We start from the raw sequence: 25003 nt of genomic DNA, 5'->3' as shown, positions 1-25003 counted from the left end.
AATTACAAAAATGTTAGTGACAATCACAATACACTTATTGTGATGCAATTTTTTTTTAACAGCTAAAGGTACATGCAGTGGGAGATAAACGATAACACAAGTAGCCTACAGTACAGGCTACACAGTCCCTCCAGTTTTTCGCGATTCCGTGATCGCTGAATTCAACGCATAATCAAAAAAAAAAAAAAAAAACTTTTACTTTTACTTCAATTACTTAAGTACATTAAATATCAGAAAATTACTTTTGATACTTAAGTACAGTATATATCAGATACTTTAAGACTTTTACTTAAGTAATATTCTAAAAGGTAACTTTCACTTCTACCAAAGTCTTTTTCTAGTACAATACTTGTACTTTTACTCAAGTATTGCTTTCTAGTACTTTATACAACACTGGTTATTATAGAGCGGGAATATTAGTGTTATTATAGAGCAGGAATATTAGTGTTATTATAGACAGGAATATTAGTGTTATTATAGACAGGAATATTAGTGTTATTATAGAGTGGGAATATTAGTGTTATTATAGACAGGAATATTAGTGTTATTATAGAGACAGCAGGAATATTAGTGTTATTATAGAGACAGCAGGAATATTAGTGTTATTATAGAGACAGCAGGAATATTAGTGTTATTATAGACAGGAATATTAGTGTTATTATAGACAGGAATATTAGTGTTATTATAGAGCGGGAATATTAGTGTTATTATAGAGCGGGAATATTAGTGTTATTATAGAGCGGGAATATTAGTGTTATTATAGAGCGGGAATATTAGTGTTATTATAGAGCGGGAATATTAGTGTTATTATAGAGCGGGAATATTAGTGTTATTATAGACAGGAATATTAGTGTTATTATAGACAGGAATATTAGTGTTATTATAGAGCGGGAATATTAGTGTTATCATAGAGCGGAAATATTAGTGTTATTATAGAGCGGAATATTAGTGTTATTATAGAGCAGGAATATTAGTGTTATTATAGAGAGGAATATTAGTGTTATTATAGAGCGGGAATATTAGTGTTATTATAGAGAGGAATATTAGTGTTATTATAGACAGGAATATTAGTGTTATTATAGACAGGAATATTAGTGTTATTATAGAGCGGGAATATTAGTGTTATTATAGAGCAGGAATATTAGTGTTATTATAGACAGGAATATTAGTGTTATTATAGAGCAGGAATATTAGTGTTATTATAGACAGGAATATTAGTGTTATTATAGAGCGGGAATATTAGTGTTATTATAGAGCAGGAATATTAGTGTTATTATAGAGCGGGAATATTAGTGTTATTATAGAGCGGAAATATTAGTGTTATTATAGAGCAGGAATATTAGTGTTATTATAGAGCAGGAATATTAGTGTTATTATAGAGCGGGAATATTAGTGTTATTATAGACAGGAATATTAGTGTTATTATAGAGCGGGAATATTAGTGTTATTATAGAGCGGAAATATTAGTGTTATTATAGAGCAGGAATATTAGTGTTATTATAGAGCGGGAATATTAGTGTTATTATAGACAGGAATTTTAGTGTTATTATAGAGCGGGAATATTAGTGTTATTATAGACAGGAATATTAGTGTAATTATAGAGCAGGAATATTAGTGTTATTATAGAGCAGGAATATTAGTGTTATTATAGAGCAGGAATATTAGTGTTATTATAGACAGGAATATTAGTGTTATTATAGACAGGAATATTAGTGTTATTATAGAGCGGAAATATTAGTGTTATTATAGAGCAGGAATATTAGTGTTATTATAGAGCAGGAATATTAGTGTTATTATAGAGCAGGAATATTAGTGTTATTATAGAGCGGGAATATTAGTGTTATTATAGAGCGGAAATATTAGTGTTATTATAGAGCAGGAATATTAGTGTTATTATAGAGCGGGAATATTAGTGTTATTATAGAGCGGGAATATTAGTGTTATTATAGAGCAGGAATATTAGTGTTATTATAGAGCGGGAATATTAGTGTTATTATAGAGCGGGAATATTAGTGTTATTATAGAGCGGGAATATTAGTGTTATTATAGAGCGGAAATATTAGTGTTATTATAGAGCAGGAATATTAGCGTTATTATAGAGCAGGAATATTAGTGTTATTATAGAGAGGAATATTAGTGTTATTATAGAGAGGAATATTAGTGTTATTATAGAGAGGAATATTAGTGTTATTATAGACAGGAATATTAGTGTTATTATAGAGCGGGAATATTAGTGTTATTATAGAGCGGGAATATTAGTGTTATAGAGCGGGAATATTAGTGTTATTATAGAGCGGGAATATTAGTGTTATTATAGACAGGAATATTAGTGTTATTATAGAGCGGGAATATTAGTGTTATAACAGCGGAAATATTAGTGTTATTATAGAGGAATATTAGTGTTATTATAGAGGAATATTAGTGTTATTATAGAGGAATATTAGTGTTATTATAGAGAGGAATATTAGTGTTATTATAGAGAGGAATATTAGTGTTATTATAGAGCGGGAATATTAGTGTTATTATAGAGAGGAATATTAGTGTTATTATAGACAGGAATATTAGTGTTATTATAGAGCGGGAATATTAGTGTTATTATAGAGCGGGAATATTAGTGTTATAGAGCGGGAATATTAGTGTTATTATAGAGCGGGAATATTAGTGTTATTATAGACAGGAATATTAGTGTTATTATAGAGCGGGAATATTAGTGTTATTATAACAGCGGAAATATTAGTGTTATTATAGAGGAATATTAGTGTTATTATAGAGGAATATTAGTGTTATTATAGAGGAATATTAGTGTTATTATAGAGAGGAATATTAGTGTTATTATAGAGCAGGAATATTAGTGTTATTATAGAGAGGAATATTAGTGTTATTATAGAGGAATATTAGTGTTATTATAGAGGAATATTAGTGTTATTATAGAGCAGGAATATTAGTGTTATTATAGAGAGGAATATTAGTGTTATTATAGAGCAGGAATATTAGTGTTATTATAGAGCGGGAATATTAGTGTTATTATAGAGCGGAAATATTAGTGTTATTATAGAGCAGGAATATTAGTGTTATTATAGAGAGGAATATTAGTGTTATTATAGAGCAGGAATATTAGTGTTATTATAGAGCAGGAATATTAGTGTTATTATAGAGCAGGAATATTAGTGTTATTATAGAGCAGGAATATTAGTGTTATTATAGACAGGAATATTAGTGTTATTATAGACAGGAATATTAGTGTTATTATAGAGCGGGAATATTAGTGTTATTATAGAGCGGAAATATTAGTGTTATTATAGAGCAGGAATATTAGTGTTATTATAGAGCAGGAATATTAGTGTTATTATAGAGCAGGAATATTAGTGTTATTATAGACAGGAATATTAGTGTTATTATAGAGCGGGAATATTAGTGTTATTATAGAGCGGAAATATTAGTGTTATTATAGAGCAGGAATATTAGTGTTATTATAGAGCAGGAATATTAGTGTTATTATAGAGAGGAATATTAGTGTTATTATAGAGCGGGAATATTAGTGTTATTATAGAGAGGAATATTAGTGTTATTATAGACAGGAATATTAGTGTTATTATAGAGCGGGAATATTAGTGTTATAGAGCGGGAATATTAGTGTTATTATAGAGCGGGAATATTAGTGTTATTATAGACAGGAATATTAGTGTTATTATAGAGCGGGAATATTAGTGTTATTATAACAGCGGAAATATTAGTGTTATTATAGAGGAATATTAGTGTTATTATAGAGGAATATTAGTGTTATTATAGAGGAATATTAGTGTTATTATAGAGAGGAATATTAGTGTTATTATAGACAGGAATATTAGTGTTATTATAGAGCGGGAATATTAGTGTTATTATAGACAGGAATATTAGTGTTATTATAGAGCGGGAATATTAGTGTTATTATAGAGCAGGAATATTAGTGTTATTATAGACAGGAATATTAGTGTTATTATAGAGCGGGAATATTAGTGTTATTATAGAGCGGAAATATTAGTGTTATTATAGAGCAGGAATATTAGTGTTATTATAGAGCAGGAATATTAGTGTTATTATAGAGAGGAATATTAGTGTTATTATAGAGCGGGAATATTAGTGTTATTATAGAGAGGAATATTAGTGTTATTATAGACAGGAATATTAGTGTTATTATAGAGCGGGAATATTAGTGTTATAGAGCGGGAATATTAGTGTTATTATAGAGCGGGAATATTAGTGTTATTATAGACAGGAATATTAGTGTTATTATAGAGCGGGAATATTAGTGTTATTATAACAGCGGAAATATTAGTGTTATTATAGAGGAATATTAGTGTTATTATAGAGGAATATTAGTGTTATTATAGAGGAATATTAGTGTTATTATAGAGAGGAATATTAGTGTTATTATAGACAGGAATATTAGTGTTATTATAGAGCGGGAATATTAGTGTTATTATAGAGCGGGAATATTAGTGTTATTATAGAGCAGGAATATTAGTGTTATTATAGAGCAGGAATATTAGTGTTATTATAGAGCAGGAATATTAGTGTTATTATAGAGCAGGAATATTAGTGTTATTATAGAGCAGGAATATTAGTGTTATTATAGAGCGGAAATATTAGTGTTATTATAGAGCAGGAATATTAGTGTTATTATAGAGAGGAATATTAGTGTTATTATAGAGCGGGAATATTAGTGTTATTATAGAGAGGAATATTAGTGTTATTATAGACAGGAATATTAGTGTTATTATAGAGCGGGAATATTAGTGTTATAGAGCGGGAATATTAGTGTTATTATAGAGCGGGAATATTAGTGTTATTATAGACAGGAATATTAGTGTTATTATAGACAGGAATATTAGTGTTATTATAGAGCGGGAATATTAGTGTTATTATAGAGCGGGAATATTAGTGTTATTATAGAGCGGAAATATTAGTGTTATTATAGAGCGGGAATATTAGTGTTATTATAGAGCAGGAATATTAGTGTTATTATAGAGCGGGAATATTAGTGTTATTATAGACAGGAATATTAGTGTTATTATAGAGCGGGAATATTAGTGTTATTATAGAGCGGAAATATTAGTGTTATTATAGAGCAGGAATATTAGTGTTATTATAGAGCGGGAATATTAGTGTTATTATAGACAGGAATATTAGTGTTATTATAGAGCAGGAATATTAGTGTTATTATAGAGCAGGAATATTAGTGTTATTATAGAGCGGAAATATTAGTGTTATTATAGAGCGGGAATATTAGTGTTATTATAGAGCGGAAATATTAGTGTTATTATAGAGCAGGAATATTAGTGTTATTATAGAGAGGAATATTAGTGTTATTATAGAGCGGGAATATTAGTGTTATTATAGAGAGGAATATTAGTGTTATTATAGACAGGAATATTAGTGTTGTTATAGAGCGGGAATATTAGTGTTATAGAGCGGGAATATTAGTGTTATTATAGAGCGGGAATATTAGTGTTATTATAGACAGGAATATTAGTGTTATTATAGAGCGGAAATATTAGTGTTATTATAGAGAGGAATATTAGTGTTATTATAGAGGAATATTAGTGTTATTATAGAGAGGAATATTAGTGTTATTATAGACAGGAATATTAGTGTTATTATAGAGCGGAAATATTAGTGTTATTATAGAGCAGGAATATTAGTGTTATTATAGAGAGGAATATTAGTGTTATTATAGAGCAGGAATATTAGTGTTATTATAGAGCAGGAATATTAGTGTTATTATAGAGCAGGAATATTAGTGTTATTATAGAGCAGGAATATTAGTGTTATTATAGACAGGAATATTAGTGTTATTATAGACAGGAATATTAGTGTTATTATAGAGCGGGAATATTAGTGTTATTATAGAGCGGAAATATTAGTGTTATTATAGAGCAGGAATATTAGTGTTATTATAGAGCAGGAATATTAGTGTTATTATAGAGCAGGAATATTAGTGTTATTATAGACAGGAATATTAGTGTTATTATAGAGCGGGAATATTAGTGTTATTATAGAGCGGAAATATTAGTGTTATTATAGAGCAGGAATATTAGTGTTATTATAGAGCGGGAATATTAGTGTTATTATAGAGCGGAAATATTAGTGTTATTATAGAGCAGGAATATTAGTGTTATTATAGAGAGGAATATTAGTGTTATTATAGAGCGGGAATATTAGTGTTATTATAGACAGGAATATTAGTGTTATTATAGAGCGGGAATATTAGTGTTATAGAGCGGGAATATTAGTGTTATTATAGAGCGGGAATATTAGTGTTATTATAGACAGGAATATTAGTGTTATTATAGAGCGGGAATATTAGTGTTATTATAACAGCGGAAATATTAGTGTTATTATAGAGGAATATTAGTGTTATTATAGAGGAATATTAGTGTTATTATAGAGGAATATTAGTGTTATTATAGAGGAATATTAGTGTTATTATAGAGAGGAATATTAGTGTTATTATAGACAGGAATATTAGTGTTATTATAGAGCGGGAATATTAGTGTTATTATAGAGCGGAAATATTAGTGTTATTATAGAGCGGGAATATTAGTGTTATTATAGAGAGGAATATTAGTGTTATTATAGACAGGAATATTAGTGTTATTATAGAGCGGGAATATTAGTGTTATAGAGCGGGAATATTAGTGTTATTATAGAGCGGGAATATTAGTGTTATTATAGACAGGAATATTAGTGTTATTATAGACAGGAATATTAGTGTTATTATAGAGCGGGAATATTAGTGTTATTATAGAGCGGAAATATTAGTGTTATTATAGAGCGGAAATATTAGTGTTATTATAGAGAGGAATATTAGTGTTATTATAGAGCAGGAATATTAGTGTTATTATAGAGAGGAATATTAGTGTTATTATAGAGAGGAATATTAGTGTTATTATAGAGCGGGAATATTAGTGTTATTATAGAGAGGAATATTAGTGTTATTATAGACAGGAATATTAGTGTTATTATAGACAGGAATATTAGTGTTATTATAGAGCGGGAATATTAGTGTTATTATAGAGCGGAAATATTAGTGTTATTATAGAGCAGGAATATTAGTGTTATTATAGAGAGGAATATTAGTGTTATTATAGAGCAGGAATATTAGTGTTATTATAGAGAGGAATATTAGTGTTATTATAGAGCGGGAATATTAGTGTTATTATAGAGAGGAATATTAGTGTTATTATAGAGCGGGAATATTAGTGTTATTATAGAGAGGAATATTAGTGTTATTATAGAGCGGGAATATTAGCGTTATTATAGAGCGGGAATATTAGTGTTATTATAGAGCGGGAATATTAGCGTTATTATAGAGCGGGAATATTAGTGTTATTATAGACAGGAATATTAGTGTTATTATAGAGCGGGAATATTAGCGTTATAGAGCGGGAATATTAGTGTTATTATAGACAGGAATATTAGTGTTATTATAGAGCGGGAATATTAGTGTTATTATAGACAGGAATATTAGTGTTATTATAGAGCGGGAATATTAGTGTTATTATAGAGCGGGAATATTAGTGTTATTATAGAGCGGGAATATTAGTGTTATTATAGACAGGAATATTAGTGTTATTATAGAGCGGGAATATTAGTGTTATTATAGACAGGAATATTAGTGTTATTATAGAGCGGGAATATTAGTGTTATTATAGAGCGGGAATATTAGTGTTATTATAGAGCGGGAATATTAGTGTTATTATAACAGCGGAAATATTAGTGTTATTATAGAGGAATATTAGTGTTATTATAGAGCGGGAATATTAGTGTTATTATAGAGAGGAATATTAGTGTTATTATAGACAGGAATATTAGTGTTATTATAGACAGGAATATTAGTGTTATTATAGAGCGGGAATATTAGTGTTATTATAGAGCGGAAATATTAGTGTTATTATAGAGCAGGAATATTAGTGTTATTATAGAGAGGAATATTAGTGTTATTATAGAGCAGGAATATTAGTGTTATTATAGAGAGGAATATTAGTGTTATTATAGAGCGGGAATATTAGTGTTATTATAGAGAGGAATATTAGTGTTATTATAGAGCGGGAATATTAGTGTTATTATAGAGAGGAATATTAGTGTTATTATAGAGCGGGAATATTAGCGTTATTATAGAGCGGGAATATTAGTGTTATTATAGAGCGGGAATATTAGCGTTATTATAGAGCGGGAATATTAGTGTTATTATAGACAGGAATATTAGTGTTATTATAGAGCGGGAATATTAGCGTTATAGAGCGGGAATATTAGTGTTATTATAGAGCAGGAATATTAGTGTTATTATAGAGCGGGAATATTAGTGTTATTATAGACAGGAATATTAGTGTTATTATAGAGCGGGAATATTAGTGTTATTATAGAGCGGGAATATTAGTGTTATTATAGAGCGGGAATATTAGTGTTATTATAGACAGGAATATTAGTGTTATTATAGAGCGGGAATATTAGTGTTATTATAGACAGGAATATTAGTGTTATTATAGAGCGGAATATTAGTGTTATTATAGAGCGGGAATATTAGTGTTATTATAGAGAGGAATATTAGTGTTATTATAGACAGGAATATTAGTGTTATTATAGAGCGGGAATATTAGTGTTATTATAGAGCGGGAATATTAGTGTTATTATAGACAGGAATATTAGTGTTATTATAGAGCGGGAATATTAGTGTTATTATAACAGCGGAAATATTAGTGTTATTATAGAGGAATATTAGTGTTATTATAGAGGAATATTAGTGTTATTATAGAGGAATATTAGTGTTATTATAGAGAGGAATATTAGTGTTATTATAGACAGGAATATTAGTGTTATTATAGAGCGGGAATATTAGTGTTATTATAGACAGGAATATTAGTGTTATTATAGAGCGGGAATATTAGTGTTATTATAGAGCAGGAATATTAGTGTTATTATAGACAGGAATATTAGTGTTATTATAGAGCGGAAATATTAGTGTTATTATAGAGCGGGAATATTAGTGTTATTATAGACAGGAATATTAGTGTTATTATAGAGCGGGAATATTAGTGTTATTATAGAGCGGAAATATTAGTGTTATTATAGAGCAGGAATATTAGTGTTATTATAGAGCAGGAATATTAGTGTTATTATAGAGCAGGAATATTAGTGTTATTATAGAGCAGGAATATTAGTGTTATTATAGAGCAGGAATATTAGTGTTATTATAGAGCGGAAATATTAGTGTTATTATAGAGCAGGAATATTAGTGTTATTATAGAGCAGGAATATTAGTGTTATTATAGAGCGGGAATATTAGTGTTATTATAGACAGGAATATTAGTGTTATTATAGAGCGGGAATATTAGTGTTATTATAGAGCGGAAATATTAGTGTTATTATAGAGCAGGAATATTAGTGTTATTATAGAGCAGGAATATTAGTGTTATTATAGAGCAGGAATATTAGTGTTATTATAGACAGGAATATTAGTGTTATTATAGAGCGGGAATATTAGTGTTATTATAGAGCGGAAATATTAGTGTTATTATAGAGCAGGAATATTAGTGTTATTATAGAGCGGGAATATTAGTGTTATTATAGAGCGGAAATATTAGTGTTATTATAGAGCAGGAATATTAGTGTTATTATAGAGAGGAATATTAGTGTTATTATAGAGCGGGAATATTAGTGTTATTATAGACAGGAATATTAGTGTTATTATAGAGCGGGAATATTAGTGTTATAGAGCGGGAATATTAGTGTTATTATAGAGCGGGAATATTAGTGTTATTATAGACAGGAATATTAGTGTTATTATAGAGCGGGAATATTAGTGTTATTATAACAGCGGAAATATTAGTGTTATTATAGAGGAATATTAGTGTTATTATAGAGGAATATTAGTGTTATTATAGAGGAATATTAGTGTTATTATAGAGGAATATTAGTGTTATTATAGAGAGGAATATTAGTGTTATTATAGACAGGAATATTAGTGTTATTATAGAGCGGGAATATTAGTGTTATTATAGAGCGGAAATATTAGTGTTATTATAGAGCGGGAATATTAGTGTTATTATAGAGAGGAATATTAGTGTTATTATAGAGCGGGAATATTAGTGTTATTATAGAGAGGAATATTAGTGTTATTATAGAGCGGGAATATTAGTGTTATTATAGAGAGGAATATTAGTGTTATTATAGACAGGAATATTAGTGTTATTATAGAGAGGAATATTAGTGTTATTATAGAGAGGAATATTAGTGTTATTATAGAGAGGAATATTAGTGTTATTATAGAGCGGGAATATTAGTGTTATTATAGAGAGGAATATTAGTGTTATTATAGACAGGAATATTAGTGTTATTATAGAGCGGGAATATTAGTGTTATAGAGCGGGAATATTAGTGTTATTATAGAGCGGGAATATTAGTGTTATTATAGACAGGAATATTAGTGTTATTATAGACAGGAATATTAGTGTTATTATAGAGCGGGAATATTAGTGTTATTATAGAGCGGAAATATTAGTGTTATTATAGAGCAGGAATATTAGTGTTATTATAGAGAGGAATATTAGTGTTATTATAGAGCAGGAATATTAGTGTTATTATAGAGAGGAATATTAGTGTTATTATAGAGCGGGAATATTAGTGTTATTATAGAGAGGAATATTAGTGTTATTATAGACAGGAATATTAGTGTTATTATAGACAGGAATATTAGTGTTATTATAGAGCGGGAATATTAGTGTTATTATAGAGCGGAAATATTAGTGTTATTATAGAGCAGGAATATTAGTGTTATTATAGAGAGGAATATTAGTGTTATTATAGAGCAGGAATATTAGTGTTATTATAGAGAGGAATATTAGTGTTATTATAGAGCGGGAATATTAGTGTTATTATAGAGAGGAATATTAGTGTTATTATAGAGCGGGAATATTAGTGTTATTATAGAGAGGAATATTAGTGTTATTATAGAGCGGGAATATTAGCGTTATTATAGAGCGGGAATATTAGTGTTATTATAGAGCGGGAATATTAGCGTTATTATAGAGCGGGAATATTAGTGTTATTATAGACAGGAATATTAGTGTTATTATAGAGCGGGAATATTAGCGTTATAGAGCGGGAATATTAGTGTTATTATAGACAGGAATATTAGTGTTATTATAGAGCGGGAATATTAGTGTTATTATAGACAGGAATATTAGTGTTATTATAGAGCGGGAATATTAGTGTTATTATAGAGCGGGAATATTAGTGTTATTATAGAGCGGGAATATTAGTGTTATTATAGACAGGAATATTAGTGTTATTATAGAGCGGGAATATTAGTGTTATTATAGACAGGAATATTAGTGTTATTATAGAGCGGGAATATTAGTGTTATTATAGAGCGGGAATATTAGTGTTATTATAGAGCGGGAATATTAGTGTTATTATAACAGCGGAAATATTAGTGTTATTATAGAGGAATATTAGTGTTATTATAGAGCGGGAATATTAGTGTTATTATAGAGAGGAATATTAGTGTTATTATAGACAGGAATATTAGTGTTATTATAGACAGGAATATTAGTGTTATTATAGAGCGGGAATATTAGTGTTATTATAGAGCGGAAATATTAGTGTTATTATAGAGCAGGAATATTAGTGTTATTATAGAGAGGAATATTAGTGTTATTATAGAGCAGGAATATTAGTGTTATTATAGAGAGGAATATTAGTGTTATTATAGAGCGGGAATATTAGTGTTATTATAGAGAGGAATATTAGTGTTATTATAGAGCGGGAATATTAGTGTTATTATAGAGAGGAATATTAGTGTTATTATAGAGCGGGAATATTAGCGTTATTATAGAGCGGGAATATTAGTGTTATTATAGAGCGGGAATATTAGCGTTATTATAGAGCGGGAATATTAGTGTTATTATAGACAGGAATATTAGTGTTATTATAGAGCGGGAATATTAGCGTTATAGAGCGGGAATATTAGTGTTATTATAGACAGGAATATTAGTGTTATTATAGAGCGGGAATATTAGTGTTATTATAGACAGGAATATTAGTGTTATTATAGAGCGGGAATATTAGTGTTATTATAGAGCGGGAATATTAGTGTTATTATAGAGCGGGAATATTAGTGTTATTATAGACAGGAATATTAGTGTTATTATAGAGCGGGAATATTAGTGTTATTATAGACAGGAATATTAGTGTTATTATAGAGCGGGAATATTAGTGTTATTATAGAGCGGGAATATTAGTGTTATTATAGAGCGGGAATATTAGTGTTATTATAACAGCGGAAATATTAGTGTTATTATAGAGGAATATTAGTGTTATTATAGAGCGGGAATATTAGTGTTATTATAGAGAGGAATATTAGTGTTATTATAGACAGGAATATTAGTGTTATTATAGACAGGAATATTAGTGTTATTATAGAGCGGGAATATTAGTGTTATTATAGAGCGGAAATATTAGTGTTATTATAGAGCAGGAATATTAGTGTTATTATAGAGAGGAATATTAGTGTTATTATAGAGCAGGAATATTAGTGTTATTATAGAGAGGAATATTAGTGTTATTATAGAGCGGGAATATTAGTGTTATTATAGAGAGGAATATTAGTGTTATTATAGAGCGGGAATATTAGTGTTATTATAGAGAGGAATATTAGTGTTATTATAGAGCGGGAATATTAGCGTTATTATAGAGCGGGAATATTAGTGTTATTATAGAGCGGGAATATTAGCGTTATTATAGAGCGGGAATATTAGTGTTATTATAGACAGGAATATTAGTGTTATTATAGAGCGGGAATATTAGCGTTATAGAGCGGGAATATTAGTGTTATTATAGAGCAGGAATATTAGTGTTATTATAGAGCGGGAATATTAGTGTTATTATAGACAGGAATATTAGTGTTATTATAGAGCGGGAATATTAGTGTTATTATAGAGCGGGAATATTAGTGTTATTATAGAGCGGGAATATTAGTGTTATTATAGACAGGAATATTAGTGTTATTATAGAGCGGGAATATTAGTGTTATTATAGACAGGAATATTAGTGTTATTATAGAGCGGAATATTAGTGTTATTATAGAGCGGGAATATTAGTGTTATTATAGAGAGGAATATTAGTGTTATTATAGACAGGAATATTAGTGTTATTATAGAGCGGGAATATTAGTGTTATAGAGCGGGAATATTAGTGTTATTATAGAGCGGGAATATTAGTGTTATTATAGACAGGAATATTAGTGTTATTATAGAGCGGGAATATTAGTGTTATTATAACAGCGGAAATATTAGTGTTATTATAGAGGAATATTAGTGTTATTATAGAGGAATATTAGTGTTATTATAGAGGAATATTAGTGTTATTATAGAGAGGAATATTAGTGTTATTATAGACAGGAATATTAGTGTTATTATAGAGCGGGAATATTAGTGTTATTATAGACAGGAATATTAGTGTTATTATAGAGCGGGAATATTAGTGTTATTATAGAGCAGGAATATTAGTGTTATTATAGACAGGAATATTAGTGTTATTATAGAGCGGAAATATTAGTGTTATTATAGAGCGGGAATATTAGTGTTATTATAGACAGGAATATTAGTGTTATTATAGAGCGGGAATATTAGTGTTATTATAGAGCGGAAATATTAGTGTTATTATAGAGCAGGAATATTAGTGTTATTATAGAGCAGGAATATTAGTGTTATTATAGAGCAGGAATATTAGTGTTATTATAGAGCAGGAATATTAGTGTTATTATAGAGCAGGAATATTAGTGTTATTATAGAGCGGAAATATTAGTGTTATTATAGAGCAGGAATATTAGTGTTATTATAGAGCAGGAATATTAGTGTTATTATAGAGCGGGAATATTAGTGTTATTATAGACAGGAATATTAGTGTTATTATAGAGCGGGAATATTAGTGTTATTATAGAGCGGAAATATTAGTGTTATTATAGAGCAGGAATATTAGTGTTATTATAGAGCAGGAATATTAGTGTTATTATAGAGCAGGAATATTAGTGTTATTATAGACAGGAATATTAGTGTTATTATAGAGCGGGAATATTAGTGTTATAGAGCGGAAATATTAGTGTTATTATAGAGCAGGAATATTAGTGTTATTATAGAGCGGGAATATTAGTGTTATTATAGAGCGGAAATATTAGTGTTATTATAGAGCAGGAATATTAGTGTTATTATAGAGAGGAATATTAGTGTTATTATAGAGCGGGAATATTAGTGTTATTATAGACAGGAATATTAGTGTTATTATAGAGCGGGAATATTAGTGTTATAGAGCGGGAATATTAGTGTTATTATAGAGCGGGAATATTAGTGTTATTATAGACAGGAATATTAGTGTTATTATAGAGCGGGAATATTAGTGTTATTATAACAGCGGAAATATTAGTGTTATTATAGAGGAATATTAGTGTTATTATAGAGGAATATTAGTGTTATTATAGAGGAATATTAGTGTTATTATAGAGGAATATTAGTGTTATTATAGAGAGGAATATTAGTGTTATTATAGACAGGAATATTAGTGTTATTATAGAGCGGGAATATTAGTGTTATTATAGAGCGGAAATATTAGTGTTATTATAGAGCGGGAATATTAGTGTTATTATAGAGAGGAATATTAGTGTTATTATAGAGCGGGAATATTAGTGTTATTATAGAGAGGAATATTAGTGTTATTATAGAGCGGGAATATTAGTGTTATTATAGAGAGGAATATTAGTGTTATTATAGACAGGAATATTAGTGTTATTATAGAGAGGAATATTAGTGTTATTATAGAGAGGAATATTAGTGTTATTATAGAGAGGAATATTAGTGTTATTATAGAGCGGGAATATTAGTGTTATTATAGAGAGGAATATTAGTGTTATTATAGACAGGAATATTAGTGTTATTATAGAGCGGGAATATTAGTGTTATAGAGCGGGAATATTAGTGTTATTATAGAGCGGGAATATTAGTGTTATTATAGACAGGAATATTAGTGTTATTATAGACAGGAATATTAGTGTTATTATAGAGCGGGAATATTAGTGTTATTATAGAGCGGAAATATTAGTGTTATTATAGAGCAGGAATATTAGTGTTATTATAGAGAGGAATATTAGTGTTATTATAGAGCAGGAATATTAGTGTTATTATAGAGAGGAATATTAGTGTTATTATAGAGCGGGAATATTAGTGTTATTATAGAGAGGAATATTAGTGTTATTATAGACAGGAATATTAGTGTTATTATAGACAGGAATATTAGTGTTATTATAGAGCGGGAATATTAGTGTTATTATAGAGCGGAAATATTAGTGTTATTATAGAGCAGGAATATTAGTGTTATTATAGAGAGGAATATTAGTGTTATTATAGAGCAGGAATATTAGTGTTATTATAGAGAGGAATATTAGTGTTATTATAGAGCGGGAATATTAGTGTTATTATAGAGAGGAATATTAGTGTTATTATAGAGCGGGAATATTAGTGTTATTATAGAGAGGAATATTAGTGTTATTATAGAGCGGGAATATTAGCGTTATTATAGAGCGGGAATATTAGTGTTATTATAGAGCGGGAATATTAGCGTTATTATAGAGCGGGAATATTAGTGTTATTATAGACAGGAATATTAGTGTTATTATAGAGCGGGAATATTAGCGTTATAGAGCGGGAATATTAGTGTTATTATAGACAGGAATATTAGTGTTATTATAGAGCGGGAATATTAGTGTTATTATAGACAGGAATATTAGTGTTATTATAGAGCGGGAATATTAGTGTTATTATAGAGCGGGAATATTAGTGTTATTATAGAGCGGGAATATTAGTGTTATTATAGACAGGAATATTAGTGTTATTATAGAGCGGGAATATTAGTGTTATTATAGACAGGAATATTAGTGTTATTATAGAGCGGGAATATTAGTGTTATTATAGAGCGGGAATATTAGTGTTATTATAGAGCGGGAATATTAGTGTTATTATAACAGCGGAAATATTAGTGTTATTATAGAGGAATATTAGTGTTATTATAGAGCGGGAATATTAGTGTTATTATAGAGAGGAATATTAGTGTTATTATAGACAGGAATATTAGTGTTATTATAGACAGGAATATTAGTGTTATTATAGAGCGGGAATATTAGTGTTATTATAGAGCGGAAATATTAGTGTTATTATAGAGCAGGAATATTAGTGTTATTATAGAGAGGAATATTAGTGTTATTATAGAGCAGGAATATTAGTGTTATTATAGAGAGGAATATTAGTGTTATTATAGAGCGGGAATATTAGTGTTATTATAGAGAGGAATATTAGTGTTATTATAGAGCGGGAATATTAGTGTTATTATAGAGAGGAATATTAGTGTTATTATAGAGCGGGAATATTAGCGTTATTATAGAGCGGGAATATTAGTGTTATTATAGAGCGGGAATATTAGCGTTATTATAGAGCGGGAATATTAGTGTTATTATAGACAGGAATATTAGTGTTATTATAGAGCGGGAATATTAGCGTTATAGAGCGGGAATATTAGTGTTATTATAGAGCAGGAATATTAGTGTTATTATAGAGCGGGAATATTAGTGTTATTATAGACAGGAATATTAGTGTTATTATAGAGCGGGAATATTAGTGTTATTATAGAGCGGGAATATTAGTGTTATTATAGACAGGAATATTAGTGTTATTATAGAGCGGGAATATTAGTGTTATTATAGACAGGAATATTAGTGTTATTATAGAGCGGAATATTAGTGTTATTATAGAGCGGGAATATTAGTGTTATTATAGAGAGGAATATTAGTGTTATTATAGACAGGAATATTAGTGTTATTATAGAGCGGGAATATTAGTGTTATAGAGCGGGAATATTAGTGTTATTATAGAGCGGGAATATTAGTGTTATTATAGACAGGAATATTAGTGTTATTATAGAGCGGGAATATTAGTGTTATTATAACAGCGGAAATATTAGTGTTATTATAGAGGAATATTAGTGTTATTATAGAGGAATATTAGTGTTATTATAGAGAGGAATATTAGTGTTATTATAGACAGGAATATTAGTGTTATTATAGAGCGGGAATATTAGTGTTATTATAGACAGGAATATTAGTGTTATTATAGAGCGGGAATATTAGTGTTATTATAGAGCAGGAATATTAGTGTTATTATAGACAGGAATATTAGTGTTATTATAGAGCGGGAATATTAGTGTTATTATAGAGCGGAAATATTAGTGTTATTATAGAGCAGGAATATTAGTGTTATTATAGAGCAGGAATATTAGTGTTATTATAGAGAGGAATATTAGTGTTATTATAGAGCGGGAATATTAGTGTTATTATAGAGAGGAATATTAGTGTTATTATAGACAGGAATATTAGTGTTATTATAGAGCGGGAATATTAGTGTTATAGAGCGGGAATATTAGTGTTATTATAGAGCGGGAATATTAGTGTTATTATAGACAGGAATATTAGTGTTATTATAGAGCGGGAATATTAGTGTTATTATAACAGCGGAAATATTAGTGTTATTATAGAGGAATATTAGTGTTATTATAGAGGAATATTAGTGTTATTATAGAGGAATATTAGTGTTATTATAGAGAGGAATATTAGTGTTATTATAGACAGGAATATTAGTGTTATTATAGAGCGGGAATATTAGTGTTATTATAGAGCGGGAATATTAGTGTTATTATAGAGCAGGAATATTAGTGTTATTATAGAGCAGGAATATTAGTGTTATTATAGAGCAGGAATATTAGTGTTATTATAGAGCAGGAATATTAGTGTTATTATAGAGCAGGAATATTAGTGTTATTATAGAGCGGAAATATTAGTGTTATTATAGAGCAGGAATATTAGTGTTATTATAGAGAGGAATATTAGTGTTATTATAGAGCGGGAATATTAGTGTTATTATAGAGAGGAATATTAGTGTTATTATAGACAGGAATATTAGTGTTATTATAGAGCGGGAATATTAGTGTTATAGAGCGGGAATATTAGTGTTATTATAGAGCGGGAATATTAGTGTTATTATAGACAGGAATATTAGTGTTATTATAGACAGGAATATTAGTGTTATTATAGAGCGGGAATATTAGTGTTATTATAGAGCGGGAATATTAGTGTTATTATAGAGCGGAAATATTAGTGTTATTATAGAGCGGGAATATTAGTGTTATTATAGAGCAGGAATATTAGTGTTATTATAGAGCGGGAATATTAGTGTTATTATAGACAGGAATATTAGTGTTATTATAGAGCGGGAATATTAGTGTTATTATAGAGCGGAAATATTAGTGTTATTATAGAGCAGGAATATTAGTGTTATTATAGAGCGGGAATATTAGTGTTATTATAGACAGGAATATTAGTGTTATTATAGAGCAGGAATATTAGTGTTATTATAGAGCAGGAATATTAGTGTTATTATAGAGCGGAAATATTAGTGTTATTATAGAGCGGGAATATTAGTGTTATTATAGAGCGGAAATATTAGTGTTATTATAGAGCAGGAATATTAGTGTTATTATAGAGAGGAATATTAGTGTTATTATAGAGCGGGAATATTAGTGTTATTATAGAGAGGAATATTAGTGTTATTATAGACAGGAATATTAGTGTTGTTATAGAGCGGGAATATTAGTGTTATAGAGCGGGAATATTAGTGTTATTATAGAGCGGGAATATTAGTGTTATTATAGACAGGAATATTAGTGTTATTATAGAGCGGAAATATTAGTGTTATTATAGAGAGGAATATTAGTGTTATTATAGAGGAATATTAGTGTTATAGAGAGGAATATTAGTGTTATTATAGACAGGAATATTAGTGTTATTATAGAGCGGAAATATTAGTGTTATTATAGAGCAGGAATATTAGTGTTATTATAGAGAGGAATATTAGTGTTATTATAGAGCAGGAATATTAGTGTTATTATAGAGCAGGAATATTAGTGTTATTATAGAGCAGGAATATTAGTGTTATTATAGAGCAGGAATATTAGTGTTATTATAGACAGGAATATTAGTGTTATTATAGACAGGAATATTAGTGTTATTATAGAGCGGGAATATTAGTGTTATTATAGAGCGGAAATATTAGTGTTATTATAGAGCAGGAATATTAGTGTTATTATAGAGCAGGAATATTAGTGTTATTATAGAGCAGGAATATTAGTGTTATTATAGACAGGAATATTAGTGTTATTATAGAGCGGGAATATTAGTGTTATTATAGAGCGGAAATATTAGTGTTATTATAGAGCAGGAATATTAGTGTTATTATAGAGCGGGAATATTAGTGTTATTATAGAGCGGAAATATTAGTGTTATTATAGAGCAGGAATATTAGTGTTATTATAGAGAGGAATATTAGTGTTATTATAGAGCGGGAATATTAGTGTTATTATAGACAGGAATATTAGTGTTATTATAGAGCGGGAATATTAGTGTTATAGAGCGGGAATATTAGTGTTATTATAGAGCGGGAATATTAGTGTTATTATAGACAGGAATATTAGTGTTATTATAGAGCGGGAATATTAGTGTTATTATAACAGCGGAAATATTAGTGTTATTATAGAGGAATATTAGTGTTATTATAGAGGAATATTAGTGTTATTATAGAGGAATATTAGTGTTATTATAGAGGAATATTAGTGTTATTATAGAGAGGAATATTAGTGTTATTATAGACAGGAATATTAGTGTTATTATAGAGCGGGAATATTAGTGTTATTATAGAGCGGAAATATTAGTGTTATTATAGAGCGGGAATATTAGTGTTATTATAGAGAGGAATATTAGTGTTATTATAGACAGGAATATTAGTGTTATTATAGAGCGGGAATATTAGTGTTATAGAGCGGGAATATTAGTGTTATTATAGAGCGGGAATATTAGTGTTATTATAGACAGGAATATTAGTGTTATTATAGACAGGAATATTAGTGTTATTATAGAGCGGGAATATTAGTGTTATTATAGAGCGGAAATATTAGTGTTATTATAGAGCAGGAATATTAGTGTTATTATAGAGAGGAATATTAGTGTTATTATAGAGCAGGAATATTAGTGTTATTATAGAGAGGAATATTAGTGTTATTATAGAGCGGGAATATTAGTGTTATTATAGAGAGGAATATTAGTGTTATTATAGACAGGAATATTAGTGTTATTATAGACAGGAATATTAGTGTTATTATAGAGCGGGAATATTAGTGTTATTATAGAGCGGAAATATTAGTGTTATTATAGAGCAGGAATATTAGTGTTATTATAGAGAGGAATATTAGTGTTATTATAGAGCAGGAATATTAGTGTTATTATAGAGAGGAATATTAGTGTTATTATAGAGCGGGAATATTAGTGTTATTATAGAGAGGAATATTAGTGTTATTATAGAGCGGGAATATTAGTGTTATTATAGAGAGGAATATTAGTGTTATTATAGAGCGGGAATATTAGCGTTATTATAGAGCGGGAATATTAGCGTTATTATAGAGCGGGAATATTAGCGTTATTATAGAGCGGGAATATTAGTGTTATTATAGACAGGAATATTAGTGTTATTATAGAGCGGGAATATTAGTGTTATTATAGACAGGAATATTAGTGTTATTATAGAGCGGGAATATTAGTGTTATTATAGAGCGGGAATATTAGTGTTATTATAGAGCGGGAATATTAGTGTTATTATAGACAGGAATATTAGTGTTATTATAGAGCGGGAATATTAGTGTTATTATAGACAGGAATATTAGTGTTATTATAGAGCGGGAATATTAGTGTTATTATAGAGCGGGAATATTAGTGTTATTATAGAGCGGGAATATTAGTGTTATTATAACAGCGGAAATATTAGTGTTATTATAGAGGAATATTAGTGTTATTATAGAGCGGGAATATTAGTGTTATTATAGAGAGGAATATTAGTGTTATTATAGACAGGAATATTAGTGTTATTATAGACAGGAATATTAGTGTTATTATAGAGCGGGAATATTAGTGTTATTATAGAGCGGAAATATTAGTGTTATTATAGAGCAGGAATATTAGTGTTATTATAGAGAGGAATATTAGTGTTATTATAGAGCAGGAATATTAGTGTTATTATAGAGAGGAATATTAGTGTTATTATAGAGCGGGAATATTAGTGTTATTATAGAGAGGAATATTAGTGTTATTATAGAGCGGGAATATTAGTGTTATTATAGAGAGGAATATTAGTGTTATTATAGAGCGGGAATATTAGCGTTATTATAGAGCGGGAATATTAGTGTTATTATAGAGCGGGAATATTAGCGTTATTATAGAGCGGGAATATTAGTGTTATTATAGACAGGAATATTAGTGTTATTATAGAGCGGGAATATTAGCGTTATAGAGCGGGAATATTAGTGTTATTATAGAGCAGGAATATTAGTGTTATTATAGAGCGGGAATATTAGTGTTATTATAGACAGGAATATTAGTGTTATTATAGAGCGGGAATATTAGTGTTATTATAGAGCGGGAATATTAGTGTTATTATAGAGCGGGAATATTAGTGTTATTATAACAGCGGAAATATTAGTGTTATTATAGAGCGGGAATATTAGTGTTATTATAGAGCGGGAATATTAGTGTTATTATAGACAGGAATATTAGTGTTATTATAGACAGGAATATTAGTGTTATTATAGAGCGGGAATATTAGTGTTATTATAGACAGGAATATTAGTGTTATTATAGAGCGGGAATATTAGTGTTATTATAGAGCGGGAATATTAGTGTTATTATAGAGCGGGAATATTAGTGTTATTATAACAGCGGAAATATTAGTGTTATTATAGAGGAATATTAGTGTTATTATAGAGCGGGAATATTAGTGTTATTATAACAGCGGAAATATTAGTGTTATTATAGAGGAATATTAGTGTTATTATAGAGCGGGAATATTAGTGTTATTATAGAGCGGGAATATTAGTGTTATTATAGAGCGGAAATAGTGTTATTATAGAGCGGGAATATTAGTGTTATTATAGAGCGGGAATATTAGTGTTATTATAACAGCGGAAATATTAGTGTTATTATAGAGCGGGAATATTAGTGTTATTATAGAGCGGAAATATTAGTGTTATTATAGACAAATATTAGTGTTATTATAGAGCGGGAATATTAGTGTTATTATAGAGCGGAAATATTAGGCTGCTGTCACTTTAAGAGCTGCATGGATCCAATATACTGATACACATGAAAACAGAAAAGAGTCTCTCGTGCTTGAATGATTTAAAGTCATATTGAAATGTTCTCAAAGGAATCAATATGTAATCAATAGTGGTGGGCCGTTATCGGCGCTAACGCGAACTCTTATCGCGCGATAAAAAAAATATCGCCGTTAATCTATTCTCCAAGTTGGGTTGGGAGCTGGCTCAAGCTACACAAGCTATGATGACGCAATCTACCCGCGGCCGCGAGGAAGACACGGCTGCAACGCATCATATTCGTCGTCATCTTAAGTAAACACGGCTGAAAGTTAAAGCTGGTGTAAAAGATCGGTGCTGGTGCAACATCCATTATTTGGACTTGGTTCGGATTTAAGCCGTCCGACGTAGACTGTGTGGTGTAACAGTTCGGTAAGTTTAGTTAACACACGACTAATCCGTTCTACCACCTCAAATTCAAAACGAAACATATCACTGAATACCAGCGCGTGCGTATTATTCCCAATATATCTGAGTGGTGTAGAACATAATCTCTGTCTGCGCCCGATTTAAAGAATCGTTGTTGTGTTTCTTTTTAACTGAAAAGACATCAGTTAGACAATATTCTAATTTTAAATTTGGGGTTTCATAAGCTCCAAGCCATAATAAACATTAGACCTACTCAAGTCTCTGCAGCTAGTGTACTTACATTTTATTTATCTGCAAAATGATGTTGTATACTTACAGTTTTGCACAATATATGTTCTCAAAACTACATGCACCCTTTAAAAAAAAACAAAAAAAAAACATTTAGCAGTTGTTTAGCAGGGTCTGTGTAACCTGTTCTGAAATGGTTTTATTATAATATCGTTATCGCAAGAGGCTGCAATGTATATCACAATATGGATTTTAGGCCATATCGCCCATCCCTAATTGAGAGCCTATAGTAGTTGATAATAACATAGGCCTACCTAATGTTGCCTACGGACGGTAACAGTACAGTAGTAACTTTTTACAGTCTATGAGTAGAACAGCTTTCTCAAGCAGTTTGTGATGCATTTTGGAAACAGGAGATGAGCCCCTGGTCTAATGCGCCACCTGGCTTGAGAAACCCGTTCTCAAAGACTTACTTTTATAGGCATTATTTGGGTAGCACACATATTCTGAATGCCTTCGGCAGAAATCAAATGAGCCATTTTAATCTAGATTAATCTAGATTAATTTCAAAATTAATCTAGATTAATCTAGATTAAGAAAATTAATCTATGCCCACCTCTAGTAATCAATTAATTTTATAACAAGTATTCAATTCCAGAATTTCGCTTCCTAACCCTAGCGGATGCTCTGGATATCACTCCTGATCCCTGCAGACTTCAGCTGTGTTCATATGTGCTGTCCTCTTCTCTCATCATCGTGTGTGTGTGTGTGTGTATGTGTGTTGACTGTAACCCTAAAGCTCCTCTGTGCCGCTGTTCTCCTGACTGACTCTGAACTTTACAGCCTCTTTCTTTCTGAAATATCGATGTTGCATGTTGATTTATAGTTTGTTCACAGGGCGAATCTAAAGCTTTTTTTTTTTGTCTAATAAAATGCTGATTGGATGAAGAGCGGCGTAGCCAATCATGCGTGTGGTGGAGTGATGTCATCAGCGTGAGGAGCAGAGAGGGTGAAGGTTCTGGAAGCTGATCATAAATCATAACGCAGCGTGTGCTGATGAAGTGTGTGAAATTATGGTGTACTTGAAGCTCAAAGGAAGAACGTGACTCAGACCCTCCCAGAATCTGGATCTTCAGTGTGAACGAGATATAATGCAAAATATGGCATTTAATAAAATGTGTGTATGAGTTTGGTCCAGTATATAATTACACTACATCCTCACAGAAGTGTAATTTAAGAAAGGACTTCTGTCCTGCGATTGGAAGCATCCGCTGGAATCTTCTGCTTGTGCACACACTGAGTCGTTTGTGTCTGAAAGATGTTGACATTTGTTTTTTGGTTGATTCTAACCCTCATTATATTTCTTTTTTTATTCCAGCTCAATTCGAGCCGTCAGCAGCTCTCACAACACTGTGATTGTGGCTGTAGTGAAAAGGTTTGTGCCCAAATATCTCACACGCACACACACACACACACACACACACACACACACACACACACACACACACACACACACACACACTCTCTCTCTCTCTCTCTCTCTCTCTCTCTCTCTCTCTCTCACACATACACACACACACTCACACATACTCACTCACTCACTCTCACACACACACACACACACACACACACACTATTTCTCTCTCTCTCACACACGTCAAGTCATCTTCATTTATATAGCGCTTTTAACAATGTAGATTGTTTCAAAGCAGCTTTACAGAGATAAACGTATAATTTAAGGTAACAGAGATTGTTTTGGCTTTATAGCGGTTCTTTAATAAAGTTATTTTCCAACTAAAGTTAGTTTTGATTGATTTGCTTCCGTCGCAACAATCATTTGTTATTAAATTAGGGGCCGCTAAGACGACACCATTCTCTCTACACAGACTTTAAACGCGAACCTGTGAGAAACGCTGATGGCGCTCACATGCGCATTAAGAATTGGTTCTATAGTTACGTGCGTTTGAATATATGTGCGCAGGGTTGGAATTCCCTACAAACCAAGCCTAAACAAAGTACTGGCGTTTCCTTATAATTTTTGATACAGAATTTTATTTTATTTTATCAATTCGGGGTA

The 25003-nt window shown here is 29.8% G+C and overlaps 1 protein-coding gene across 2 annotated transcripts in view; it reads left to right on the top strand.

Annotated features, from left to right (window-relative positions):
- pde8a (phosphodiesterase 8A) overlaps window positions 1–25003 on the top strand; it is a 114629-nt gene that overhangs the window by 50783 nt on the left and 38843 nt on the right. For both annotated transcript variants that reach the window (XM_081372646.1, XM_081372645.1), the window contains exon 4: window positions 24305–24361. In XM_081372646.1, the coding sequence (XP_081228772.1) occupies window positions 24305–24361 (57 nt within the window). The remainder of the gene's footprint in view (window positions 1–24304; window positions 24362–25003) is intronic.

Source organism: Scardinius erythrophthalmus (assembly GCF_964197995.2).
Source record: "Scardinius erythrophthalmus genome assembly, chromosome: 8".
NCBI lineage: Eukaryota > Metazoa > Chordata > Actinopteri > Cypriniformes > Leuciscidae > Scardinius > Scardinius erythrophthalmus.
This window is presented reverse-complemented; position numbering and strand designations above follow the sequence as displayed.